General features: G+C 49.1%; 1 protein-coding gene across 1 annotated transcript in view; it reads right to left on the bottom strand.

The window, feature by feature from the left end:
- ALDH2 (aldehyde dehydrogenase 2 family member) overlaps window positions 1-25512 on the bottom strand; it is a 43165-nt gene that overhangs the window by 2812 nt on the left and 14841 nt on the right. Inside the window, exons 2-12 of the mRNA XM_054442159.2 lie at window positions 25234-25338; window positions 23972-24112; window positions 21892-21971; window positions 17197-17308; window positions 16568-16696; window positions 15713-15826; window positions 14970-15072; window positions 14348-14532; window positions 8900-9064; window positions 7078-7235; window positions 3215-3329 (exon numbers count right to left, since the gene is read on the bottom strand). Of these exons, the coding sequence (XP_054298134.1) occupies window positions 3215-3329; window positions 7078-7235; window positions 8900-9064; window positions 14348-14532; window positions 14970-15072; window positions 15713-15826; window positions 16568-16696; window positions 17197-17308; window positions 21892-21971; window positions 23972-24112; window positions 25234-25338 (1407 nt within the window). The remainder of the gene's footprint in view (window positions 1-3214; window positions 3330-7077; window positions 7236-8899; window positions 9065-14347; window positions 14533-14969; window positions 15073-15712; window positions 15827-16567; window positions 16697-17196; window positions 17309-21891; window positions 21972-23971; window positions 24113-25233; window positions 25339-25512) is intronic.

Below are 25512 nucleotides of genomic sequence, written 5' to 3'. Positions count from 1 at the left end.
CCTGCCTCAGCCTCCCCCAAGTAGCTGGGATTACAGGCGCCTGCCACCACGCCTGGCTAATTTTTTGTATTGTTAGTAGAGACGGGGTTTCACCGCAGCCAGGATGGTCTCGATCTTCTGACCTTGTGATCCGCCCACCTCGGCCTCCCAAAGTGCTGGGATTACAGGCATGAACCACCATGCCCGGTCTGTTTGTTTGTTTTTTGAGACAGAGTCTTGCTCTGTTGCCCAGGCTGGAGTACAGTGGTGCGATCTCAGCTCTCTGCAACCTCCGCCTCCCGGGTTCAGACAACTTTTGTCTCAGCCTCCCAAGTAGCTGGGACCACAGACACATGCCACCAGCCTGGCCAATTTTTGCATTTTTAGTAGAGATGGGGTTTCACCACGTTGACCAGGCTGGTCTCGAACTCCTGACCTCAAGTGATCCGCCCATCTCGGCCTCCCAAAATGCTGGGATTACAGGTATGAGCCACCATGCCTGGCCTCATTCTACCATTATACCTATTCTTTGCATAGATTGGAAAGTTTCCACACTAAACAAGCAAACACGTTTAGCTGATTCCAATGAGCTATTCAGGAACACAGGTTGTGTCCTCGGCCTCTCCAGTCTCAGGCTTGGCACTGTAGCCCTGAATGAGTCCCATTGCCTTTTCTCACCTGCTCCACAGCTGGCAGGCTTGCCCTGAGCCTCCTCTTTTCCAATCCTGGAAAGGCTAGCTCAATCCATTTGCCTCTTCCTTAAACATCACTTGTGTTTATGTCTTCTGGTTAAACTATAATTAGAATTCACAGTAAATCATTTTCACTTCAGTGTATATTTCCCTGTTTTTTTTTTTTTTTTTTTTTTTTGGTGAGACGGAGTCTCGCTCTGTTGCCCAGGCTGGAGTGCAGCAGTGCGATCTTGGCTCACCGCAAGCTCCACCCCCTGGGTTCACGCCATTCTCCCGCCTCAGCCTCCTGAGTATCTGGGACTACAGCACCCGCCACCACACCTGGCTAATTTTGTTTTTGTATTTTTAGTAGAGACGAGGTTTCACCATGTTAGCCAGGATGGTCTCGATCTCCTGACCTCGTGATCCGCCCACCTCAGCCTCCCAAAGTGCTGGGATTACAGGTGTGAGCCACTGCACCCAGCCTGTTTTGTTTCTTTTTTGAGTCTGGCTCTGTCGCCAGGCTGGAGTGCAGTGGCGCAATCTTGGCTCACTGCAACCTCCGCCTCCTGGGTTCAAGCAATTCTCCTGCCTCAGCCTCCCAAGTAGCTGGGACTACAGGCACGCGCCACCACGCCCAGCTAATTTTTGTATTTTTAGTAGAGACAGAGTTTCACCATGTTGGCCAGGATGGTCTCAATCTCTTGACCTTGTGATCCACCTGCCTCAGCCTCCAAAAGTGCTGGGATTATACGCGTGAGCCACCGCACCCGGCCATTTTGTTTTTAATAAGATGGTATCTTGCTACATTGCCAAATTAATCTCTTATGAAATTGGCGAACATGACTCTTTAATTTGGCCTGTCCAAGATTTTCAACTTACAAAACTGAGAGCCAGGCTGGGTGTGGTAGCTCATGCCTATAATCCCAGCACTTTGGGACCAAGGCAGGAGAATCACTTGAGCCCAGGAGATTGAGACCAGCCTGGGTAACATAGTGAGACCCCATCTCTACAAGAAATACCAAAATTAGTCGGGAATGTTGATGTGCACCTGTAGTCCCAGCTACTTGGGAGACTGAGATACGAGGATCACTTCAGCCCAGGAGGTGGAGGCTGCAGTGAGCTGCGATGGCACCAGTGCACTCCAGCCTGGTGATTCCAATCCTGGAAAGGCCTGCTCAACCCATTTTCCAGGCTAGCTTCAAACTTGTGGCTCAAGCGATCTTCCCAACTTGGCCTCCCAAGTAGCTGGGACTACAGGCATGCAACACCACGCTCCACTTTTTCCTGTCTTTTTTTATATTTATAAGTAAATGTATCTGAGTATCTACCTATGTACATAAATTCCAAAAATTGGGCTTATACTGACAATATATTAGTTTGTATACTGCTTTTACTTTAAAGGCTAAGCATTTTCCATATCAAATATTCTACAAAAACATTTGTAACAGATACCTGTTACTTGATTGGGGTATTCCATAATTTATTGGGCATTAAGGTTACATCTGATTCTCCCCTCTTAGAGATAAAGCAGTGATGAACATTTATGGAAGGAACGCTTTCTATGTATTTCTGATGGGTCCTTCAGGCCATATTCCAATCATTGAAGTTGCAAATCAAAGGAGATGCATATGGTTTTGGGCCTTGATATCTCATGCCTAATAGCTTATGTTTGTATTATTTATTTTTAAATATTTTTATTACTGTGGGAATTGCTCCATTCCAACCTAATAGCTAATTATTATTATTATTATTTTTTTTGAGACGGAGTCTTGCTGTGTTGCCCAGGCTGGAGTGCAATGGCACAATCTCGGCTCACTGCAACCTCCGCCTCCCGGGTTCAAGCGATTCTCCTGCCTCAGCCTCCGGAGTAGCCGGCATTACAGGTGCACACAACCACACCTGGCTAATTTTTTATTTTTAGTAGAGACAAGGTTTCACCATGTTGGTCAGGCTGGTCTCAAACTCCTGACCTCGTTCGTGATCCACCCACCTCGGCCTCCCAAAGTGCTGGGATTACAGGTGTGAGCCACCGCGCCTGGCCAGCTGATTCTTACTAGAAGCTTTTCCTCTCGGCTCCGCCCCCTGAGGTCTCTCCCTCTTCTCAGGCTCTACAGGCCTTGGCATATAACGAAGCCCAGCAAATGACCTCATAGGCCTGGTGGGGGCACCTCCCTCAGTATTTCTCACAGGACAGAGCAGAGGCTGGGTTTTTACCCTCTCTTGTCACTTCTAAGGCTTAAAATGGGAAATTAGTAGGAAACACTGATGGCCTCAAGCATGAGGGAGAGGCCAAAAGGTGGCCCGCCCAGCAGACCCTAAATCCCTGGCAGGCCCTGAGCCCCCAGCAGGCCCTGAATCCCCAGCAGGTCCTGAACTTCCAGCAGGCCCCGAGTCCCCGGCAGGTCCTGAACCTCTGGCAGACCCCGAGCCCCCAACAGACCCCGATCCCCCAGCAGGCTCTGAGCCACCAGCAGACCCTGAACCCCCAACAGGCCCTGAGCCCCCAGCAGGCTCCGAGCCAGCAGCAGACCCTGAACCCCCAACAGGCCCCCCCCACTCACAGTTTTCACTTCAGTGTATGCCTGCAGGCCATACTCGCCCAGCTCCCGGCCACTCCCCGACATCTTGTAGCCACCAAAGGGTGACTGGGCTCCAAATACATCATAGCAGTTGACCCTGTAATTTGAAATGAGATTGCAGAAATCACTCTTGGGGGTTATGGGTTACACTCCCAGGACTGCCTGTATTGCCCCAAAGTCTTTATTTTATTTTTAACTTAAAAAAAAATTTTTTTTTTTGAGATGGAATCTTTCCATCTTTTTTTTTTTTTGGCGTGATCTCGGCTTGTTGCAACCTCCACATCCGGGGTTCAAGAGATTCTCCTGCCTCAGCTTCCTGAGTAGCTGGACTACAGGCAAGCGCAACCACGCCTGGCAATAATTTTTTTTTTAAGAGACGGGGTCTGACTATGTTACCCAGGCTGGTCTCCAACTCCTGGTCTCCAGTGATCCTCCTACCTCAGCCTCCCAAGTAGCTAAGACAACAGGTATGTGCCACCATGCCTGGCTAATTTTTTTATCTTTTATTTTTTGTAGAGATGAGGTCTCAGTATGTTGCCCAGGCTGGGCTCGAACTCCTGGCCTCAAGTAATTCTCCTGCCTCAGGCTCCCAAAGCACTGGGATTACTGGTGTGAGCCACTGCACCTGGATGGCTTTCTTTTCTTTTCTTTCATTTTTTTTGGCAATTTAAAAAAATATTAAATTGATTTGAATTTGAAATTCACCATTTATTTATTATTATTATTTTTTGAGATTATTTTTTGAGATGGAGTTTTGTTCTGTCACCCAGGCTGGAGTACAGTGGTGTGATCTCAGCTCACTGCAACCTCCGCCTCTCGGTTCAAGCGAATCTCCTGCTTTGGCCTCCCGAGTAGCTGGGATTACAAGTGTGTGCCACCATGCCCAGCTAATTTTTCTATTTTTAGTAGAGACAGGGTTTCACCATGTTGGTCAGGCTGGTCTCAAACTCTTGACTTTGTGATATGCCTGCCTTGGCCTCCCAAAATGCTGGGATTATAGGTGTGAGCCACCACGCTCGGCCTATTTTTTCTTTTCATTTCTTTTTTTTTTTTTGAGACAGAGTCTTGCTCTGTCGCCCAGGCGGGAGTGCAGTGGCACAATCTCGGCTCACTGCAAGCTCCGCCTCCCACATTCACGCCATTCTCCTGCCTCAGCCTCCCGAGTAGCTGGGACTACAGGTGCCTGCCACCACACCCGGCTAATTTTTTGTATTTTTAGTAGAGACGGGGTTTCACCATGTTAGCCAGGATGGTCTTGATCTCCTGACCTCGTGATCCGCCTGCCTCGGCCTCCCAATGTGCTGGGATTACAGGCATGAACCACAGCGCCCCACCCTTTTTCTTTTCTTTTTTTGAGACAGAGTCTCACTCTGTTGCCAGGCTGGAGTGCAGTGGTGCAATCTCGGCTCACTGCAACTTCTGCCTCTAAGGTTCAAGTGATTCTCCTGCCTCAGCCTCCTGAGTAGCTGGGATTACAGGTGCCTACCACCACGCCCAGCTAATTTTTTTTAATTTTTTTTGAGACAGAGTCTTTCTCTGTCACCCAGGCTGGAGTGCACTGGTGTGATCTCAACTCACTGCAACTTCTGCCTCTAAGGTTCAAGTGATTCTCCTGCCTCAGCCTCCCAAGTAGCTGGGATTACAGGCGCATGCCACCACGCCCGGCTAATTTGTGTATTTTTAGTAGAAACGGGGTTTCACCGTGTTGGTCAGGCTGGTCTTGAACTCCTGACATCGTGTTCCACCTACTTCGGCCTCCCAAAGTGCTAGGATTACAGGTGTGAGCCACCACGCCCAGGCCTAATTTTTGTATTTTTAGTAGAGATGGGGTTTCACCATGATGGCCAAGATGGTCTTGATCTCCTGACCTTGTGATCCGTCCACCTTGGCCTCCCAAAGTGCTGGGATTACAGGGGTGAGCCACTGCACCCAGCCTAAAATTCACCATTTTAAAGTGTACAATCACTGGTTGACAGCATATTCACAGTGTTGTGTGACCATCACCACTGTCTAATTGCAGAACATTTCTATCACACTGAAAGAAGCCCTGTGCCCAGGAGGCAGGCACTCTCCATTCCTCCCTCCCCCAGCCCCTGGCAACCACTAACGTACTTTCTGTCTCTATGGATTTGCCTATTCTAGATATTTATAATACTGTAAATGGAATCACACAGTATGTGGCCTTTTGTGCCTGGGTTCTTTTTTTTTTTTTTTTTTTTGGAGTCTCACTCTGTCGCTCAGGCTGGAGTACAGTGGCATGATCTCCACTCACTGCAATCTCCGCCTCCCAGGTTCAAGCGATTCTCCTGCCTCAGCCTCCCGAGTAGCTGGGACTACAGGCACCTGCCACCACAGCCAGCTAAGTTTTGTATTTTTAGTAGAGATAAGGTTTCACCATGTTGGCCAGGCTGGTCTCAAACTCCTGACCTCAAGTGACCTACCCACCTCGGCTTCCCAAAGTGCTGGGATTACAGGCGTGAGCCACCGCACCCAGACAGTCTGGGTTCTTTCACTCAATGTTATGTTCAAGATTAATCCATGCTATTGCATGCATGGCTACTGATATGGCTTGGCTGTGTCCCCACCCAAATCTCATCTTGAATTGTAGCTCCCACAATTCCCACGTGTTGTGGGAGGTAACTGAATCGTGGGGCCAGGTCTTTCCCATGCTATTCTTGTGACAGTGAGTAAGTCTCACAAGATCTGATGGTTTTATAAAGGGGAGTTTCCCTGCACAAGTTCTCTTCTCTTGTCTGCCACCACGTGAGACATGCTTTTCACCTTCCACCATGATTGTGAGGCCTCCCCAGCCACGTGGAACTGTGTGAGTCCATTAAACCTCTTTCCTTTATAAATTACCTGGTCTCTGGAATGTCTTTACCAGCAGTGTGAGAACAGATTCACACAGCTACTTCATTCCTTTCTGTGGCTGAGCCACGTTTCATTGCATGGACAGATCACATTCTGTATCCATTCATCTACTGATGGACATTTGAGTTGTGTTCACCTTTTGGCTGTTACAAATAATGCTGCTGTGAAGATTCATACACAAGTTTTTATGTGGGAGCACATTTTTCTTTCTCTTGGATAAATACCTAGGAGTGGAATTGCTAGGTCATATGGGGGCTTCATGTATAACTTTTTGAGGAGCTCCCAAACTATTTTCCACAATAAGTGTGCCATTTTCCATTCCCATCAGCAACATAGGAGGGTTCCGATTTCTCCACATCCTTACCAATACTTTAAAATATATATATATATAGCCCAGCCTGGGCAACATAGCAAGATCTCATCTCTACAAAAAAAAAATTTTTTTTAATTGTCCAGGTGTGGTGGTACACACCTGTGGTCCCAGTTACTCGGGAGGCAGAGGTTGGAGGATTGCTTGAGCCCAGGAGTTCAAGGCTGCAGTGAGCTATAATTGCACCCCACAGCACTTCAACCTGGGTAGAATATTTTTTTCTGTCTCAAAAAATAAAACTAAAAATAAATAAATAATAAAAATATAGCCATCCTAGTGGGGGCTAAGTGTGAAGCAGAGGCTAAGCTTTTAGGATCAGTGTCACAATCATGGGTCCCTCTGCTCTGGTCTCCTGCCCTGAGGCAGCTGGGGAGGAGCCCCACCACCCCGCTGCCTGCCAAGGACAGGTGCAGGGCCTTTGCACCGCAGAGAAGCTTGATCCTTTGGAGGTGAGGTAGCAAGACCTCTCAAATCGACATCACACCCTGACCCAGGAGAAACTGATCCCAGCTCCCCAAATTCCAGGATGGTCCACCAGATTCCAGAAGGCCCTGGCTTTGAGGAATCTCTGTTGGGTTGTGAGGGGCTGCTGGGAGGCTCTTACCACACAGTGCCCGCCTGGAGGGCCTGGGACAGGTAATTGGCCTTGTCCAAATCCTTTGTGAAGACAGCTGCAGCCAGCCCGTACGTGGAATTGTTGGCTCTCCCAACAACCTCCTCTATGGTCTTGAACTTCAGGATCTGCATCACTGGCCCGAAGATCTGGAGTGAGACAGCAGAGTAGGGGGGTTTGGCAACACGGAGGCACCTGCCATCGAGCTCTCTCAGAGCAGAACAGATGATTCCAGATTGGGGGATAAGCCCCCAGTCATGCTCTAACAGTTCCAGGGGAAGACAACAGCCATCAAGCTCAGCAGAACACAGAGGGAATGGAGCTAACAGGGGCCAACTTCCTCCTGTGGGCCCCGGGCTTTACATACAGTATCCCATTTCTAAACAATCCTGTCAGGTATGTTATTCACACGTGACACGTAGATTTAGTGTCAAAGAATTTAAGTCAGCTGGGCATTGTGGCTCACGCCTGTAATCCCAGCACTTTGGGAGGTCAAGGTGGGAGAACTGCTTGAGTCTAGGAGTTCGAGTCCAGCCTGGCAAACACAGAGAGACCTTGTCTTTACTCAAAAAAAAAAAAATTTTTTTTTGGCCAGGCACAATGGCTCACACCTGTAATCTCAGCATTTTGGGAGGCTGAGGCAGGTAGATCACCTGAGGTCAGGAGTTGGAGACCAGGCTGGCCAACATGGTGAAACCCCATCTCTACTAAAAATAAGAAAAATTAGCTGAGCGTGGTGGTGTGCGCCTGTAATCCCAGCTACTAGTAGGGGCTGAGGCAGGAGAATCGCTCGAACCCGGGAGGCAGAGGTTACAGTGAGCTGAGATTGCACCACCGCACTCCAGCCTGGCGACAGAGTGAGACTCCATCTCAAAACGAGAAAAGAAAAAATAAGCCGGGTGTGATGGCTCACGCCTGTAATCCCAGCACTTTGGGAGGCCGAGGCAGGCAGATCATGAAGTCAGGAGTTCGAGACTAGCCTGATCAACATGGTGAAACCCTGTCTTTACTAAAAATACAAAAATTAGCCAGGCGTGGCTAAAATTGGAGACAGAGTCCCGCTCTGTTGCCCAGGCTGGAGTGCAGTGGCGCGATCTTGGCTCACTGAAACCTCTGCCTCCCAGGTTCAAGCGATTCTCCCGCCTCAGCCTCCAGAGTAGCTGGGATTTCAAGCAAGCGCCACCACGCTGGGCTAATTTTTTCTTATTTTTAATACAGACAGGGTTTCGCCATGTTGGCCAGGCTGGTCTCGAACTCATGACCTCAGGTGATCCACCCACCTCAGCCTCCCAAAGTGTTGAGATTACAGGTATGAGCAACTGCACCCAGCCTGTACTAAAAAATTTTTTTTAAATTAGCCAGTCATGGTGGTGAGCACCTGTAGTCCCAGCTACTCAGAAGGCTGAGGTGGGAGGATCATTTGAGCCCAGGAGTTCAAGGCTATAAGGAGCCATGATTATGCCACTGCACTCCAGCCTGGGCAATAGAGCAAGACTCTGACTGAAAGAAAAAAGGTCATGAGAAGGAGCAGGCAATGTCATTCCTAGACTCCTGGCTCTGAGGGCCAAGACACCAAGGCCTGCAGGCCATGCTGAGGAATGCAGACGATCTCCCAGACAGAGGGTACAAGCTGAAGAGGAGGGACAAGATCAGATACATACTATGAATAGCGTGTTATGGGCACTGGTTCTGGGTATAACTTGAGATCTGGCCCCAAGCCAGCAGATGGGTGACAGCATCAGGATGCCAGGCTGAACTGTTTACCTCACCTCCCACCAAGAATGTTTCCGGAGCACCGGCCCTAGGTGCTCACCTCCTCCTTGGCGATGGTCATGCCATCCTGCACATCTCCAAACACAGTGGGCTGGATGAAGTAACCACGGTCAGCAGCAATGCCCCCACCACACAGCAGCTTCGCCCCCTCTTGTTTCCCTGTGTTGATGTAGCCGAGGATCTTCTTAAACTGAGTTTCATCCACCTGTGGGAGAAGGAACCCAGGGTTATGGAGACATCGGATTCAGACCTCTCCTAGGCTTCAGGCTTAGAATTATGCAGACAACAAGACAACTGGGAAATGGACCTAGGTCATAAGTAAGCAAGATCATAAGAGGAAACACACAGGGCCAATAGCAGAAAACACAAAAAAGGCCCAACTTCCTCAGCCTACCAGAGAAAAGGACATCAAATCAATCTTTACTTTTCAACTATAAGATTACCAAAAAGTTTAGGAAGAAAATACACTGATAGCAAGAGACTGTTACATACACTGTTAGAAGAATGATAGACTGGTACAGCCTTTAGAGCAAGTGGTTTATTAATATTGCTCAAAAATTATACACTCAGATCCTTTGGCCCAGCTATTTAACTTCTAGGAATTTATTCTACATATGCACAAAGAGAAATGAACAAGGATATTCACTAGGGAGTTTTTTTTTTTTTTTTTGTATTTTTGTTTTTGAGATGGGGTCTCACTCTGTCACCCAGGCTGGAGTGCAGTGGTGCGATCTCCACTCACTGCAACCTCTGCCTCTCACGCTCAAATGATCCTCCCACCTCACCCTCCCGAGTAGCTGGGACTATAGGCATGCACCCCTATGCTGGGCTAATTTTTGTATTTTTAGTAGAGACAGGGTTTTGCCTTGTTGCCCAGGCTGGGGGAGCATTTTGTAAAGGCAAAAGATGGAAACAATTCTAAATATAAATCAGTAGAGGGGTTGGTTAAAATTATTAGGGTGCATCCAATATATTGTCATCACTAATAGATCTGTGAACTAACTGACACAGAAAGAAGGCCCAAGATATTCTGTAAAAAGAAGGAAAGCTTGGGCCGGGTGCAGTGGCTCACGCCTGTAATCCCAGCACTTTGGGAGGCCGAGGCAGGCGGATCATGAGGTCAGGAGTTCAAGACCAGCCTGGCCAACATAGTGAAACCCCGTCTCTACTAAAAATACAAAAATTAGCTGGGCATGGTGGCATGTGCTGAGGCAGGAGAATCGTTTGAACCAGGGAGGTGGAGGTTGCAGTAAGCCAAGATCGCGCTATTGCACTCCAGCTCTGGCAACAGAGACTTCGTCTCAAAAAAAAAAAAAAGAAGGAAAGCTTGTAGAACAATATGCACTATATACTCCTTTATGGCGTAAGGGAGAAGGGCGACAGGGTCTCACTCTATTGCCCAGTCTGAAGAGCAGTGGCACAATCACAGCTCACTGCAACTTCAACCTCCCTGAGCTCAGGTATCTTCTCATCTCAGTCTCCCGAGTAGCTGGGACCACAGGTGTGTGCCACCACACCTGGGTAATTTTTATATTTTTAGTAGGGATGGGGTTTTGCTATGTTGCCCAGGCTAGTCTCTAACTCCTGGGCTCAAGTAATTGACTCACCTTGGCCTCCCTCGCAAGTGTTAGGACTACAGGGGTTAGCCACCACACCCAGCCTATTTTTAAAAAAATAAACATACAACAACATAACTGTGTGTGCATATGTGGTTAACGATGAGAATAAAATAAATGCAACAAAGTCTTATTTTTTACATTAAATATCTTTTTTTAAAAAGAGTCAGGGTCTCACTCTGCCACTCAGGCAGCAGTGCAGTGGTGTGATCACTGCTCACTGCAGCCTTGACCTCCTGGGCTCCCACCTCAGCCTCCCAAGTAGCTGAGAGTATAGGCACGCATCACTACGTCTGGCTAATTTTTTTTTGCTTTTTTTTAAAAAAAAAATTATTTATTTTTTGAGGCGGAGTCTCACTCTGTCACCCAGGCTGGAGTGTGCTGGCGCGATTTTGGCTCACCACAACCTGCGCCTCCTGGGTTCAAGTGATTCTCCTGCCTCAGCCTCCCGAGTAGCTGGGATTATAGGCACCCACCACCACGCCCGAATAGTTTTTGTATTTTTAGTAGAGATGAGGTTTCACCATGTTGGCCAAGCTGGTCATGATTTGCTTTTTTTTTTTTTTTTAGTAGAGATGAGGTCTTGCTGTAGTGCCCAGGCTGATCTTGAAATCCTGGGCTCAAGAGATTCTCCTGCCTCAGCCTCCCAAAGTGTTGGGGTTACAGATGTGAGCTGCCACACATAGCCTAAACACTTTCTCATTAAATTTATTAATGCAAGTTTATATTATCTTAATAATTAGCCACAAAGAGAAATGAGACAAAAAGAAACGTTAGGACAGGTGCAGTGGCTCATGCCTGTAATCTCAGCACTTTGGGAGGCTGAGGTGGGTGGATCACAAGGTCAGGAGTTCAAGACCAGCCTGGCCAACATGGTGAAACCCTGTCTCTACTAAAGATACAAAAAATTAGCTGGGCGTGGTGGTGGGCGCCTGTAATCTCAGCTACTCGGGAGGCTGAGGCAGGAGAATCATTCAAACCTGGGAGGTGGAGGTTGCAGTGAGCTGAGATCGTGCCACTGTACTCCAGCCTGGAGACAGAGCAAGACTCTGTCTCAAAAAAAAAAAAAAAAAAAAAGAAAAGAAAAGAAATGTTAGGACAGGTGCGGTGGCTCACACCTGTAATCTCAGCACTTTGGGAGGCTGAGGCAGGTGGATCACCTGAGGTCAGGAGTTCAAGACCAGCCTGACCATCTTGGTGAAACCCTGTCTCTACTAAAAATACAAAAATTAGCAGGGTGTGGTGGCGTACACTTGTAGTCCCACCTACTCAGGAGTCTGACAGGAGAATTGTTTGAACCGAGGAGGTGGAGGTTGCAGTGAGCCGAGATGGTGCCACTGCACTCCAGCCTGGCTGGTAGAGCGAGATGGTCTCAAAAGAAAGAAAGAAATGTTAGTGCTCCTAGCTGCACTATTCACAGTAACCAAAAGGTGGAAACAATCAAGTGTCTGTCAACAGATTAATGGAAAAATCAAAATGAGGTCTATCCACACAATGGAATATTACTTGGCCTTTTATGTTCTGATACATTCTTGTTACAACATGGATGAACCTTTAAAACATGGCTACGTGGAAGAAGCCAGACACAAAGAACCATGTAGTGTAGGATTCCATTTGTATAAAATGTCCACAATAGATAAATCTATAGGCAGAACATAGATTGGTGGTTACCTGGGCCTGGTGGGGGGAGCAATGGGGAGTGACTACTAATGGGTACAGGATATTTAGGGGAGGTGATGACAATATTATAGAATTAGTGGTGATGATTGCACAATGTTGTGAATATACTAAAAATCACTGAATCGTACACTAAAATGGTGCATTTTATGCTACGTGAATTATATCTCAATAAAGCTATTAAAGATAGAGATGTTGGAGGCCAGGCACAGTGGCTCACACCTGCAATCCCAGGACTTCGGGAGGCTGAGGTGGGAGGATTACTTGAGCCGAGAAATTCAAGACTAGCCTGGGTAACATAGCAAGACCTCATCTCTTTAAAAAATATGAATATTAGCCTCTAGTCCCAGCTACTTGGGAGGCTGAAGCAGGAGGATCACTTGAGGCCAGGAGGTTGAGGCTGCAGTGAGCCATGATCACACCACTGCATTCCAGCCTGGGCAACAGAACAAGACCCTGTCTCTAAAAAAAATCAAAGAGGGGGATGTTGGGCACATAACCCTGTCCTATGGCAAGGCCAGTCCATCCTCAGGCATGGCTGTGGCTCCCCACTGAGGAACCAGAAATGCAAATTGCTAAAAGAAAGAAGCCTGTCTGAGAAGGCTACCTACTGTATGATTCGTATAAGACAATCTGGAAAAGGCAAAACTATAGAGACAATAAAAAGATCGACCAGGCACCATGGCTCATGCCTGTAATCCCAGCACTTTGGGAGGCCGAGGTGGGTGGATCATAAGGTCAGGAGATTGAGACCATCCTGGCCAACATGGTGAAACCCTGTCTCTACTAAAAATACAAAAATTCGCTGGGCATGGTGGCATGCACCTGTAAGTCCCACCTACTCAGGAGGCTGGGGCAGGAGAATCACTTGAACCCAGGAGGTACAGGTTGCAGTGAGCCGAGATCACACCACTGCACTCCAGCCTGGTGATGGAGCGAGACTCTGTCTCAAAAAAAAAAAAAAAAAAAAAAAAAAATCAGTGGTTGCCTGCCAGGGATCAGGGGAGGAAGAGAGAGAAGAATAGGTGGAGGACGGGGGTTTCAGGGCACAAATATATTTATATGATACTAGAATGATGGTATCATACACATTATGATACATTTGTCTAGGCCCATAGTAAGTACAACACAAAAAATGACCCCGAGGCTGGGTGCCTGACGGCAGATTGCCTGAGCTCAGGAGTTCGAGACCAGCCTGGGCAACAGAGTGAAACCTTGTCTCTACTAAAATACAAAAATTAGCCAGGCGTGGTGGTGCGCACCTGTAGTCCCAGCTACTCAGGAGGCTGAGGCAGAAGAATTGCTTGAACCCGGGAGGCATGAGTCAAGATCGCGCCACTGCATTGCAGCCTGGGTGACAGAACAAGACTCTGTCTCCAAAAAAAAAAAAAAACCCGAATATACACTACAGACTTAAGTCAATAATAAGGTACCAGTATTGGCTCATCAGTACTAACAGATGAACCACACTTGTGCAGGATGTGAATAAAGGGGAAACTGGGGAAACAGGGAGGTGCAAAGGAACATATGGGCACCCTCTGTACGTTCAGCTCTATTTTTCTATAAACCTACAACTGCTCAAAAGTAAAATCCAGGCCAGGTGTGGTGGTTCATGTCTGTAATCCCAGCACTTTGAGAGCCAAGGCAGGAGGACTGCTTGAGCCCAGGAGTTCAAGGCTGAGGTGAGGTATGATTGCACCACTACACTCCAGCCTGGGCAACAAAGAGAGACCTTGTCTCTAAAATATAAATAGGTAAATATATAAATAAATAAAATCAAACAGCTCAAAACATGAAGTGAAATAAAGTCCCTACACTAGCCATATCATGGCTCTCAGACACCAAGTTTCACAGGGCTGTGTATCTTCTGGTGGATACATTTCTACTGATGACCAAGGTCTTGGAAACACACACTCCCTTTTGCAGACACTCCTGGTATTTGTTACATATATGCAATTTACAAAGTGCTTCCCAGGATTAATTTCCACATCACAGCCACCCTGTGAATGAGGCAGGGCAGGGCTTGGGATGGGGAAATGAAGGCTGAGGGAGGGAACATAGCTTCCCAAAGGCACACAGCTGCTGTGTGGTAGAGCTGAGACCTGAACCCAGTCCCAACTGATCTGAGCCCAATGCCGTCTCTGCTTCTCATGCTGGCTCTGGACACCCAGACCCTGCTGCACTGCCTGGCTCACCTGCGGCCCCTGCTCGGTCTTGCTATCAAAGGGGTTCCCGACCACCCGAGACTTGGCCCGGGCAACGCTCCGCTCCACAAACTCATCATAGATGTCCTCCTGCACGAAGGTCCGGGAGCCGGCACAGCAGCACTGGCCCTGGTTGAAGAACAGGGCGAAGTGGGCCTGTTCCACGGCCCAATCCACTGCGGGAAGCGGGCAGGGGACAGAAAGGTGACAGTGAGAAGAGGAGGAGGACCCTGGCCCCGATGGCCGCCTGCCCAATGGAGCCTGTTCCCACCACTGTCAGGGTTGATGCCTGCTGGGTGCCAGAGACAGATACAGGGAGAAGAGGGGCGATCTGGGAGGCCACTGCCAACCAGGACAAAGGGTGTGATGGCGGCAAGTGGATGAGTCAGATAGCAGGGGCGTGGCCTAGCCTGATGATGCAGAGAGCAGCCAGGGAGAGGATGGGGACAGGCCAAGGCCAGGCCACGCAGGCCCTGCGCTGGCGTCTTATCCTGAGGCCCAAGGGACAGCAACCAACGCCATTGGGCACTGGGGGTGACAGGATCGGCTGGAGCCACAACACAGGCGGCCAGGGCTGCCTTCAAGGCCAGGCCTCCTCCAGCTGGAAACTCACTATCGGCATCTGACATGATGATGTTGGGGCTCTTCCCCCCCAGCTCCAGGGTCACTCTCTTGAGGTTGCTGCTCCCGGCAGCAACCTGGATTACGCGGCCAATCTGTGGGGAGAGAGAGACAGGAACGAGCTCTCAGTGCAGGGAGAAAGAGTCCAGCACTCTATAGACACAGAACAGAGTCCCCCACGGCTTAAGCGAGCAACTGGACCATGAGAGACCTAGAGAATTTCACCAAATAGACATTCACTTTTTTTTTCTTTTGGACAGGGTCTCGCTCTGTCACCTAGGCTGGAGTGCAGTGGCGTGATCTCAGCTCACTGCAGCCTTGACCTCTCAGGCTCTGGCAACCCTCCTGCCTCGTCCTTCCGAGTAGCTGGGGCCACACGCACACATCACCACACAAGGCTAATTTTTAACCACAATGGCAGTCCTGGTCAAGGAGTCTGACCTGGCCAAGGTGCTTTGATTTGGGGCAAGCGGTCAGCTCTGGGCTGTGTGGAGTCTGGCCAGGCCTGGCCTCCTTAGTCCACATGGGACACTGGCCCCTCCCAAGGGCAGCTAGTGTGGCAACCAGACCGTGAAGGGCTCAACCCTGCCCCACCCCTCCTGGTACCTACAGGGTTGTCCTGGAGGAAGAGACCTCCACTTGACACCCGGGAGCTCACCTTGAGCATGTTGTCCACTGAGGACAGGGGGAGCTTGGGCCAAGGAGGCTGCAAGCTTGAGGCCAGGATCACCTTACCTCGGTGGAGCCTGTGAATGCCACTTTGTCCACATCCTCATGGGAGGCAATGGCAGCCCCAGCTGTGGGGCCAAATCCAGGCACAATGTTGACCACACCAGGGGGAAAGCCGGCCTGTGAGCAAACAGCCAGGGGACATTGGGAGTCACCCTCCTATTCTGAAGGGCTCGACCAGGGGAAGACACATCCTTTCTCAGAGAGGGTGGGACAGTCTGCCAAGGACACGTGGTCAGAAGCTAGTTGTATGGGGCACCACATGGGAATTCTAAATGGGAAGGAGAAGGAGCCTGTTCGCTGGGGTTCCCTGTGTCTTTGCCCCTCCCCTGACAGCATTCACTTAGAACAATAGTGGGTTTTTGTTTGTTTTTTGAGACCGAGTCTTTCTCTGGCACCCAGGCTGGAGTGCAGTGGTGTGATCACAGCTCACTGCAGCCTCAAACTCCTGGGCTCAAGTGATCCTCCTGCCTTAACCTCCCAAGTAGTTGGGACTACAGGTGCGTGCCACCCAGCTGATTTTTAATTTTTTGTAGAGACGGGGTCTTGCTATGTTGCCCAGGCTGGTCTCAAACTCCTGGACTTAAGCAATCCTCCTGCTTTGGCCTCCCAAAGTGCTGGGATTGCAGGCATGAGCCACCAAGCCTGGCCTAGAGCAATATCTTTAATTCTTCAAAGGGGATCTTGCAGTGAAGTCCAATGTGGAAAAAAGCTAAGAGGGAGCCACTCTGGTTCACATGATGATGGGGGCTCCACAAACACGCCTCCCTGTTTAGGGACCCCTGAGACCTTCCTCAGAACTCCTTTAGAATAAGCCTCAGCAAGGGCATTTAGAGGTTAAGACCGGGACAAGCCACGTACCTCCTTGATCAGGTTTGCCACATAGAGGGCAGTGAGGGGTGTCTGCTCAGCTACCTTCATCACAACCACGTTTCCAGTCGCCAAGGCTGGGCCCAGCTTCCATGCTTGCATCAGGAGCGGGAAATTCCACTGCAACAAACAACAGCAGCCCTCGAAATCCAAGCTTCCTCAGAGAACTACACTGGGTAGCAGAAGGTGGCAACCTCAGAGGGCAGAAGCAGCACCGAGTTCTCTGAACCCTGCGTGTCCTCCCCTAACTCCATCCATTGTGGTTTTAAGATGGATGGATGAGGCAGGTGGTGCACAAGGACGACAGACTCACATTTATCCGTGCTTTTACGTCCGTGACACCATGCTAAGCCCTAATTACCTCCCTAAGACAGGCACTATGTTCATTTCCACTTTTCAGATGGGGAAACTGAGGCTTGGGGGATAAGTGATTTGCCCAAGGTTACAGAATTCACGAGTAGCAGGGCTGAGACTCAAACGAGATTGGCTTTTTCAGAGCCCATCTTCTTACCTGCCACCCAGGCTGCCTTCCGACGCCACCCCCAGAACCTCTGCAATGAGCCTGGCAAACTGCCAAATCTCAGGGCACCCTGAAGAAACTCCAGGGAGGCTGGACTCACCGGAATGATCTGCCCGCACACCCCCACGGGTTCATGGCGTGTGTAGCTGAAGAAGTCTCCGTCAATGGGAATGGTTTTCCCGTGGTACTTATCAGCCCAGCCAGCATAATACCTTTAAACAAAGAAACGTTCAAGCTCGAATCAATGATTGTCAGGGACCCCTGCAAACCCTGGCAGAAAGAGAAGACTCAAACTGGTCCAGCTGAGTCTTTCTGAAAACTGCCCTTGCTTTTGGCTTATTCAGAGAAAGACAAGTGACTGCAAAGGTCACGATAATCTACTCTAGGTAGCTAACCCCTAAGCCTCAGAATCGCCTGGGGTTCTTGAAAAAACACCAGATCCCAGAAGTCCACTTCCAATCTACTCAATCCCACTCTCTGGGGTTCATGCCCAGGAATTAGATTTTTTTTCTTTCTTTCTTTTCTTTTTTTTTTTTTTCAGACAGAGTCTCGCTCTGTCACCCAGGATGGAGTGCAGTGGTGTGATCTGGGCTCACTGCAACCTCCGCCCCACGGGTTCAAGCAATTCTCTACCTCAGCCTCCCAAGTAGCTGGTATTACAGGCACCCACCACCACGCCCGGCTAAGTTTTTGTATTTTTAGTAGACACGAGGTTTCACCACCTTGGCCAGACTGGTCTCAAACTCCTGACCTCGTGATCCACCCGCCTCGGCCTCCCAAAGTGCTGGGATTACAAGTGTGAGCCACCATGCCTGACCTTCTTTGTTTTTTTTAAGAAACAGGGTCTTGCCGGGCGTGGTGGCTCACACTTGTAATCCCAGCACTTTGGGAGGTCTAGGTGAGCAGATCACGAGGTCAGGAGTTCGAGACCAGCCTGGCCAAGGTGGTAAAACCCCGTCTCTACTAAAAATACAAAAAATTAGCTGAGTGTGGTGGCGGGTGCCTGTAATCCCAGCACCTCGGGAGGCTGAGGCAGAAGAATCACTTGAACCTGGGAGGCGGAGGTTGCAGTGAGCCGAGATTGCGCCACTGTACTCCAGCCTGGGCAACAGAGTGAGACTCTGTCTCAAAAAAAAAAAAAAGAAAAAGAAAGAAACAGGGTCTTGCTCAGTTGCCCAGGCTGGAGTGCAGTGGCTCGATCATAACTCACTGCAGCCTTGACCTCCTGGGCTCAAGTGATCCTCCCACCTTAGCCTCCTGAGTAGCTGAGACTACAGGCGCACGTCACCATGCCTGGCTAATGTTTTTAAATTTAGTGGGTCTCCCTATGTTGCCCAGGCTGCTCTCAAACTCCTGAGCTCAAGTGATCCTCCTGCCTTGGCCTCCCAAAGTGCTGGGATTACAGGCTCGAGCCATTAGCACCTGGCTAGTGACCTGGGTTTGAACATGGGTTTGTGACCCTGGAAGAAAGCTAGCTAGGGGGTTGCCAATCTATGCAAGCCCAGGCATTGCAGCTTCCCTCCCCCAGATCTATACAAACACAGTCTACATGACATGTGTTTTGCAAGCCCCAGAAGTTATTTCACTAGCACAAAAGCAGAATGTCAAAATTCAGGAAAGCATGCGGCCCCAACTGAGATGTACCAGGCTGCTCTCTCTAGGGTGTCCTTGCAGAGGGAGTTTTTCACCCTTAGCACTGCTGACATTTGGGGCTGGAGAATTCTTTGTTGTGGGACTGTCCTGGGCATTGTACGATGTTGAGCAGCATCTCTGACCTCTATCCACTAGATGCCAGTAGTACCCTTCCCCTTGCAGTCGAGGCTGCCAAAAATGTCTCTGGACATTGCCCAGTGTCTCCGGGGAGGCGTGATTGCCCTGGCTGTGTGCGCCTGTTGTGAAAGATACTGACTGTTTTCTTTTTTTTTTTGAGATGAAGTCTCGCTCTTGTCCCCCAGGCTGGAGTACAGTGGCGCGATCTCAGCTCACTGCAACCTCCGCCTCCCAGGTTCAAGTGATTCTCCTGCCTCAGACTCCCGAGTAGCGTGCCTGCCACCACGCCCATCTACATTTTTATTTTTTTATTATTATTATTTTTTCTGAGACAGAGTCTCGCTCTGTTGCCCAGGCTGGAGTACAATTGCGCAATCTCAGCTCACTGCAAGCTCCGCCTCCCAGGTTCACGCCATTCTCCTGCCTCAGCCTCCCGAGTAGCTGGGACTACAGGTGCCCGCCACCACGCCCGGCTAATTTGTTATATATATGTATATATTTTTAGTAGAGATGGGGTTTCACCGTGTTAGCCAGGATGGTCTCGATTTCCTGACCTCGTGATCCGCCCGCCTCGACCTCCCAAAGTGCTGGGATTACAGGCGTGAGCCCCTGCGCCCGGCCTAAGTTTTGTATTTTTAGTAGAGACGGGGTTTCATCATGTTGGCCAGGCTGGTCTCGAACTCCTGACCTCAGGTGATCCACCTGCCTCGGCCTCCCAAAGTGCTGGGATTACGAGAGTGAGCCACTGCGCCCGGCCCAACTGTTTTCTTGTCCAACCTCTACTCTTCTGGCACTGCTTCCTCCCACCACCTCTGTTTACATGTCACAGGGAGGCAGTCATTATGTACACAAATGATCTGTCCACCCTTGGCCACAGGGGGCCAAAATCAAGGCCAGCCACTCAGGGTCCTCCCCCAGGAATATGGCATTACAACTAAAAGATGACAGCTTAGCCTGACTGGAATCAGGCATGGAGGTGCAAGAACAGGTGGTGTGGGCTACCAGGTCCCAACGTAAAAACTGGCCCTCAAAGCCAGTGTAGCTCTGAGGAGAATGAAGCAAGCAGGGAGGTGAGTGAGACTCAATGGCCTTTTGCATTAGAGACCCCTTGACTCTATCGTCTAAGCTGGGCTCAGTGAATTTCTTTCTTTTTTTTTTTTTTGTTGAGATGGAGTCTCAGTCTGTCACCCAGTCTGGAGTGCAATGGCATGATCTCGGCTCACTGTAACCTCCATCTCCTGGGTTCAAGTGATTCTCATGTCTCAGCCTCCTGAGTAGCTGGGATTACAGGCATGTGCCACTACTGCCTGGTTAATTTTTGTATATTTAGTAGAGATGGGGTTTCACCATGTTGGCCAAGCTGCTCTTGGACTCCTGACCTCAAATGATCCACCCACCTCAGCCTCCCAAAGTGCTAGGATTACAGGTGTGAGCCACTGTGCCTGGCCTCAGTGAATTTCTGGCAGCTCCAACACATGGGCTTTAACAAAGCTCTTGTTCCTTGGTCATTGAAATGTTTATGATTGTTGGACATAGTAACTCATGCCTGTAATCCCAGCACTTTGGGAGGCCGAGGTGGGAGGATCGCTTAAGCCCAGGAGTCCAAAACTAGCCTGGGCAACATAGCAAGACCCCCGTCTCTACAAAAAATTTAAAAAGTATCCAGGCATGGTGGTGCACGCCTGTGGTCCCAGCTACTTAGGAGGCTGAGGTGGGAAGATTGCTTGAGCCCAGAAGGTCAATGCTGCAGTGAACTATGATTGTGCCACTGTACTCCAGCCTGGGCAACAGAGTGAGACCCTGCCTCAAAAAAAAAATTAAAATTATCAATCAATCGCCAGGTGTGGTGGCTCACGCCTGTAATCTCAGCACTTTGGGAGGCCAAGGAGGGTGGATCACGAGGTCAGGAGATTGAGACCATCCTGGCTAACACGGTGAAACCCCATCTCTACTAAAAATACAAAAAATCAGCTGGGTGTGGTGGCGGGCACCTGTAGTCCCAGCTACTCAGGAGGCTGAGGCAGGAGAATGGCATGAACCCGGGAGGCAGAGCTTGCAGTGAGCTGAGATTGCACCACTGCACTCCAGCCTGGGCGACAGAGCAAGACTCCGTCTCAAAAAATAATAATAATAATCAATCAATCAATCAATCAAACATTTTTGATTAAACTAAACCCAAAGCTAGTAAAAGGAAGGAAATAAAGACTGAAACAGAGATAGACAAGAGAGAATATTTTCTTGAATAGAAAAATAATAAAATCAACAAAACCAAAAGTTTTGTTCTTTGAAAACATTTACAAAATGGACAAACCTTTAGCTAGGCTAAGAAACAGAGAGAAGACCCAAATAAGTAAAACTGAAAATGAAGACAACACTACAGATCTTACAGAGATAAAAAGGATTATAAGAGAATACTGTGAACAATTGTACACCAACAAATTAGATAACCTCGATAAAATGGACAAGTTCCAAGTAACACAGAAAGTACCAAAAGTAACTCAAGAACAAGAGAAAGCATTTATGACTAAGTCACAATTTGTGATATTGAAGGATTTTCCCATGAGCTGGAGTCTAAATGGAGTAGGCTTCTCTGACTCCTGTGATCCTTTTGAATTTTTGTAATTTATTCGTTTTTCGTTTTTGTTTTTGAGACAGAGTCTCACTCTGTCACCTAGGCTGGAGTGCAGTGGCATGATCTTGGCTCACTGTGACCTCCACTTCCAGGGATCAAGAGATTCTTCTACCTTAGCCTCCTGAGTAGCTGGTATTACAGGTGTGCGCCACAATGCCCAGCTAATTTTTGTATTTTTAGTAGAGATGGGGTTTCATCATGTTGACCAGGCTGGTCTCAAACTCTTGACCTCACGTAATCCGCCTGGCTCAGCCCCCCAAAGTGCTGGGATTATAGGCATGAGATACCGCGCTCTGCCCCTTTTGAATTTTTGTAATTTAATTTTTACCTCCTAACAACGTTGCCTCCCCTTTTCCCCTGCCAGAACAAAGAACAGGAAAGCTGAGCCCATACCGGAGACATTTGAGGACCATGTCCAAATCCACCAGGTAGGAGATGACATAGGGCTTGCCATTGTCCAGGGTCTCCAAGGCCTGAGAAGAAAACAAGGTCAGCAGAGACGTGGGTGCAGGAATGAGAGGAAAACAAAGGGCTGACAGAGGGCGCCAAGGCTGGGACTGAGAAGGGCTGGTGCAAGCCCAGGGTGAGAGTCCCCTTTGTGCCACCAAATGTCACTAGCATCTCTGGACTATTGCCATGGTCTCTCCAAAGGCAGGGAGGAGGAGGAAGGGGGCCAGGCAGGATGAGGCACCAACTTCTCACTCAGTGATTTCACAAACACACTCTTTTAGCTTCTGCTCGCTACCATATCCAGGTGCTGGGATAGAGACCCGCGTGGAGCTTACAGAGCAAAGAGACCGTGCATAATGACACAAGTCCTCAGTCACATGTGTTAAGAGTGCTAGAGGCTGGATGTAGTGACTCGCACCTATAATCCCAGCATTTTGCGGGGCCGAGGCGGGTGGATCACCTGAGGTCAGGTGTTCGAGACCAGCCTGGCCAACACAGTGAAACCTTGACTTTATCAAAAATACAAAATTAGCTGGACATTGTGGTGCACACCTATAATCCCAGCTAGTGGGGAGGCTGAGGCAGGAGAATTGCTTGAAATCGGGAGGTAGAGGTTGCAGTGAGCCGAGATCGTGCCACTGCACTCCAGCCTGGGTGAAGAGTGAGACTCCATCTCAAAAAATAATAATAATAAAAAAAAGAGTGCTAAAAAATAGAAAGCAGGGAGCCAGGCTGCCCAGCCCTGTCTAGAAACATCAGCCAGAGATGAGCCCTTTAGGCTAGAACCTGAATGATATGCAGGGGGCAACTGGGCAAAGGGGATGGTACAGATGGCAGCAGGGTGAAGAGCATCCCAGGCAGGTGCAAGTGCTGATGCTCAAAGAGGCTTGGCCATCAAGCATGGGAGCCCAGGCTTGGGAGCACATGTGAATGTGAGGACTGCAGTGCAGCATGACTCAGATGATGGAACTAGAACAGGCTGGGTCATTTTTTTTTTTTTTGAGACAGGATCTGACTCTGTTGCCCAGGCTGGAGCGCAGTGGTGCCACCACAGCTCACTGCAGCCTTGAACTCCTGGGCTCAAGCAATCCTCCTGCCTCAGCCTCCCATGTAGCTAGGACTACAGGCATATGCCACCATACTCAGCTAGTTTTTTAACTTTTTGTAGAGACAGGATCTTGCCATGTTACAGGCTGGGTCTTACAGACCATGCTGAGGATTTTATCCTAAGGACACCGCATGCCATGCAGGGATAAGAGCAGAGTGCCATGTATAATCTGCCTTCTGGAAGGTTTGCTCTGGCTTCTGTGTGCAGAATCAATTGTGGCTGGGAGGAGATTGCCTCCTGGTTTTTTTTCCTCTTGCAGCCAGGGAGAAGGCCCACCATGGAGGGGCCCAGGGAGAGGTGTCCCTTCCCAGTGGTCTCTCTCCTGGGAAGGCCTCCCTGACACAGTTCCTCTCCCCTCCCCCAGATCCTTCTTGCTTAGCCAAACCCGCCGCATCAAAGGAGACACTAAGGCCGGGTGCGGTGGCTCACGCCTGTAATCCCAGCACTTTGGGAGGCTGAGGCAGGTGGATCACTTGAGCCCAGGAGTTGGAGACCAGCCTGGCCAACATGGTGAAACCCTGTCTCTACTAAAAATACACAAATTAGCTGGGCATGGTGGCTTGTGCCTGTAATCCCAGCTCCTTGGGAGGCTGAGGCAGGAAAATCACTTGAACCCAGGAGGTGGAGGTTGCAGTGAGTCGAGATGTCGCCAGTGCACTCCAGCCTGGGCGACAGAGCGAGACTCCATCTCAAAAAAGCAAAACAAAACAAAAAAACAAAGGAGACACTGAAAGGCTCCTCTGGTTAGTACAGAGGTGCCCCCTAAAGGTGTCCATCCTACGCCATTCCCATCAGTCCCGTGTCAGATGTGTGGCCCCTGGCTGTTCACAAGATGCTTGGTTCCTGGCTGTTCACAGGATGCTGCGAGTCCATTCGCCACGTGGGATCTGAGTGGGAGAAGGGCTGAGGACTCACTGCCAGGTAGGTCCGGTCCCGCTCGATCAGATCGGCCAGGCGGTTCAGCAGCCGGCCCCTGTGTGATGCGTCCATGCGGCGCCAAGGTGAGCCCAGCTGGAAGGCGGCCCGGGCGGCCTTCACTGCCTTGTCCACATCTTCCTAGAAAACACAGGAAAATTCAAGCCTTCCTGGAAAACTCAGGCCTTCTCAGTAATAACCAGCTCCGAATACAAACACATCCAGAAGGTCATCAGCACATCGCTGCACAGAAAACCTGCCCCGTAAACAATGCTCCTAGCCCAGCAGAGCCCTGACGAGCACCAGACTTCAGCAATGGGGTTGAATAACATGACCTTCTCCTCCTTTCATGAAGTCCTGGTGGGAATGAGAATCCGGATAATTTCTGTAGTTTCTTTTTTTTTTTTTGAGACGAAGTCTCGCTCTGTCGCCCAGGCTGGAGTGTAGTGGCACGATTTCGGCTCACTGCAACCTCCACCTCCTGGGTTCAAGCAATTCTCCTACCTCAGCCTCCTGAGTAGCTGGGATTACAGGCAGACGCCACCACACCTGGCTAATTTTTGTATTTTTAGTAGAGATGGGGTTTCACCATGTTGGTCAGGCTGGTCTCAAACTCCTGACCTCATGATCCGCCCACCTCGGCCTCCCAAAGTGCTGGGATTACAGGCATGAGCCACCGCGCCTGGCCTGTATTTTCTTAGTTTTAAATTATTTATTTGTTTCTTTGTTTACTTTAGAGATGGCATCTCACTATGTTTTCCCGGGCTAGTCTCAAATTCCTGGGCTCAAGTGATCCTCCCACCTCAGCCTCCCAAAGTGCTGGGATTACAGGCCTGAGCCACTGCGCCTGGCCAAAAACACAAAATATTTTTACTAAGAGTCTAATTTAAAAATTTTAAACATAATTATCAGTTTCAATTGGTTCCTACAGTCTATACAATTCAAACCTCCACAGGAGCTAGATCTTAGGAGACCCAAATTCTACCCAACAAGGTTTCCATCTCTGACCTTCAACTTCCAGGTCTGGAAAGAAGACACTGTATTAGATATTTGCTGAATTCACTTCCAAGTCTATAGTTCTACACTAAGTGAATTAACACCGTTGTCTGCAGGCAAGTTTCTATTGATTAATTTACTCGGAATTTTTCATTGGTATCTGTTACTTGCGAAATACACATATATGGTAAAGCTTTCACCACACAAAAACGTATAAAATAGAAAACGAATCCATCCCTCCCCCAAGGTAAGTCACCAGTTCTCACCTTGTCCCCTTCAGCTACCTGACAGATGACCTCTCCAGTGGACGGATTGACGGTGGGGAATGTTTTCCTGCTGACGGCATCATGCCATTCATTGTTTATGAAGATCTACAGTGAGAAGGAAAGAAGTTCTCAGGACCAGCTGTCAACTTAATACTGACTACCAGTATTGTAAGGAAAAAAAAAACAAGAAAAAGCAAATATGAATTAATTTCAGAGTGGTGTAGCCTACAAATGAAAAGCACAGGCCTTGCAGACAATCTAGGCCAGAATGCCCACTCC

The sequence above is a fragment of the Pongo pygmaeus genome, chromosome 10 (assembly GCF_028885625.2).
Source record: "Pongo pygmaeus isolate AG05252 chromosome 10, NHGRI_mPonPyg2-v2.0_pri, whole genome shotgun sequence".
Taxonomy (NCBI): domain Eukaryota; kingdom Metazoa; phylum Chordata; class Mammalia; order Primates; family Hominidae; genus Pongo; species Pongo pygmaeus.
The sequence above is the reverse complement of the archived record's forward strand: the minus strand, read 5'-3'. Positions and strand labels throughout refer to the sequence as shown.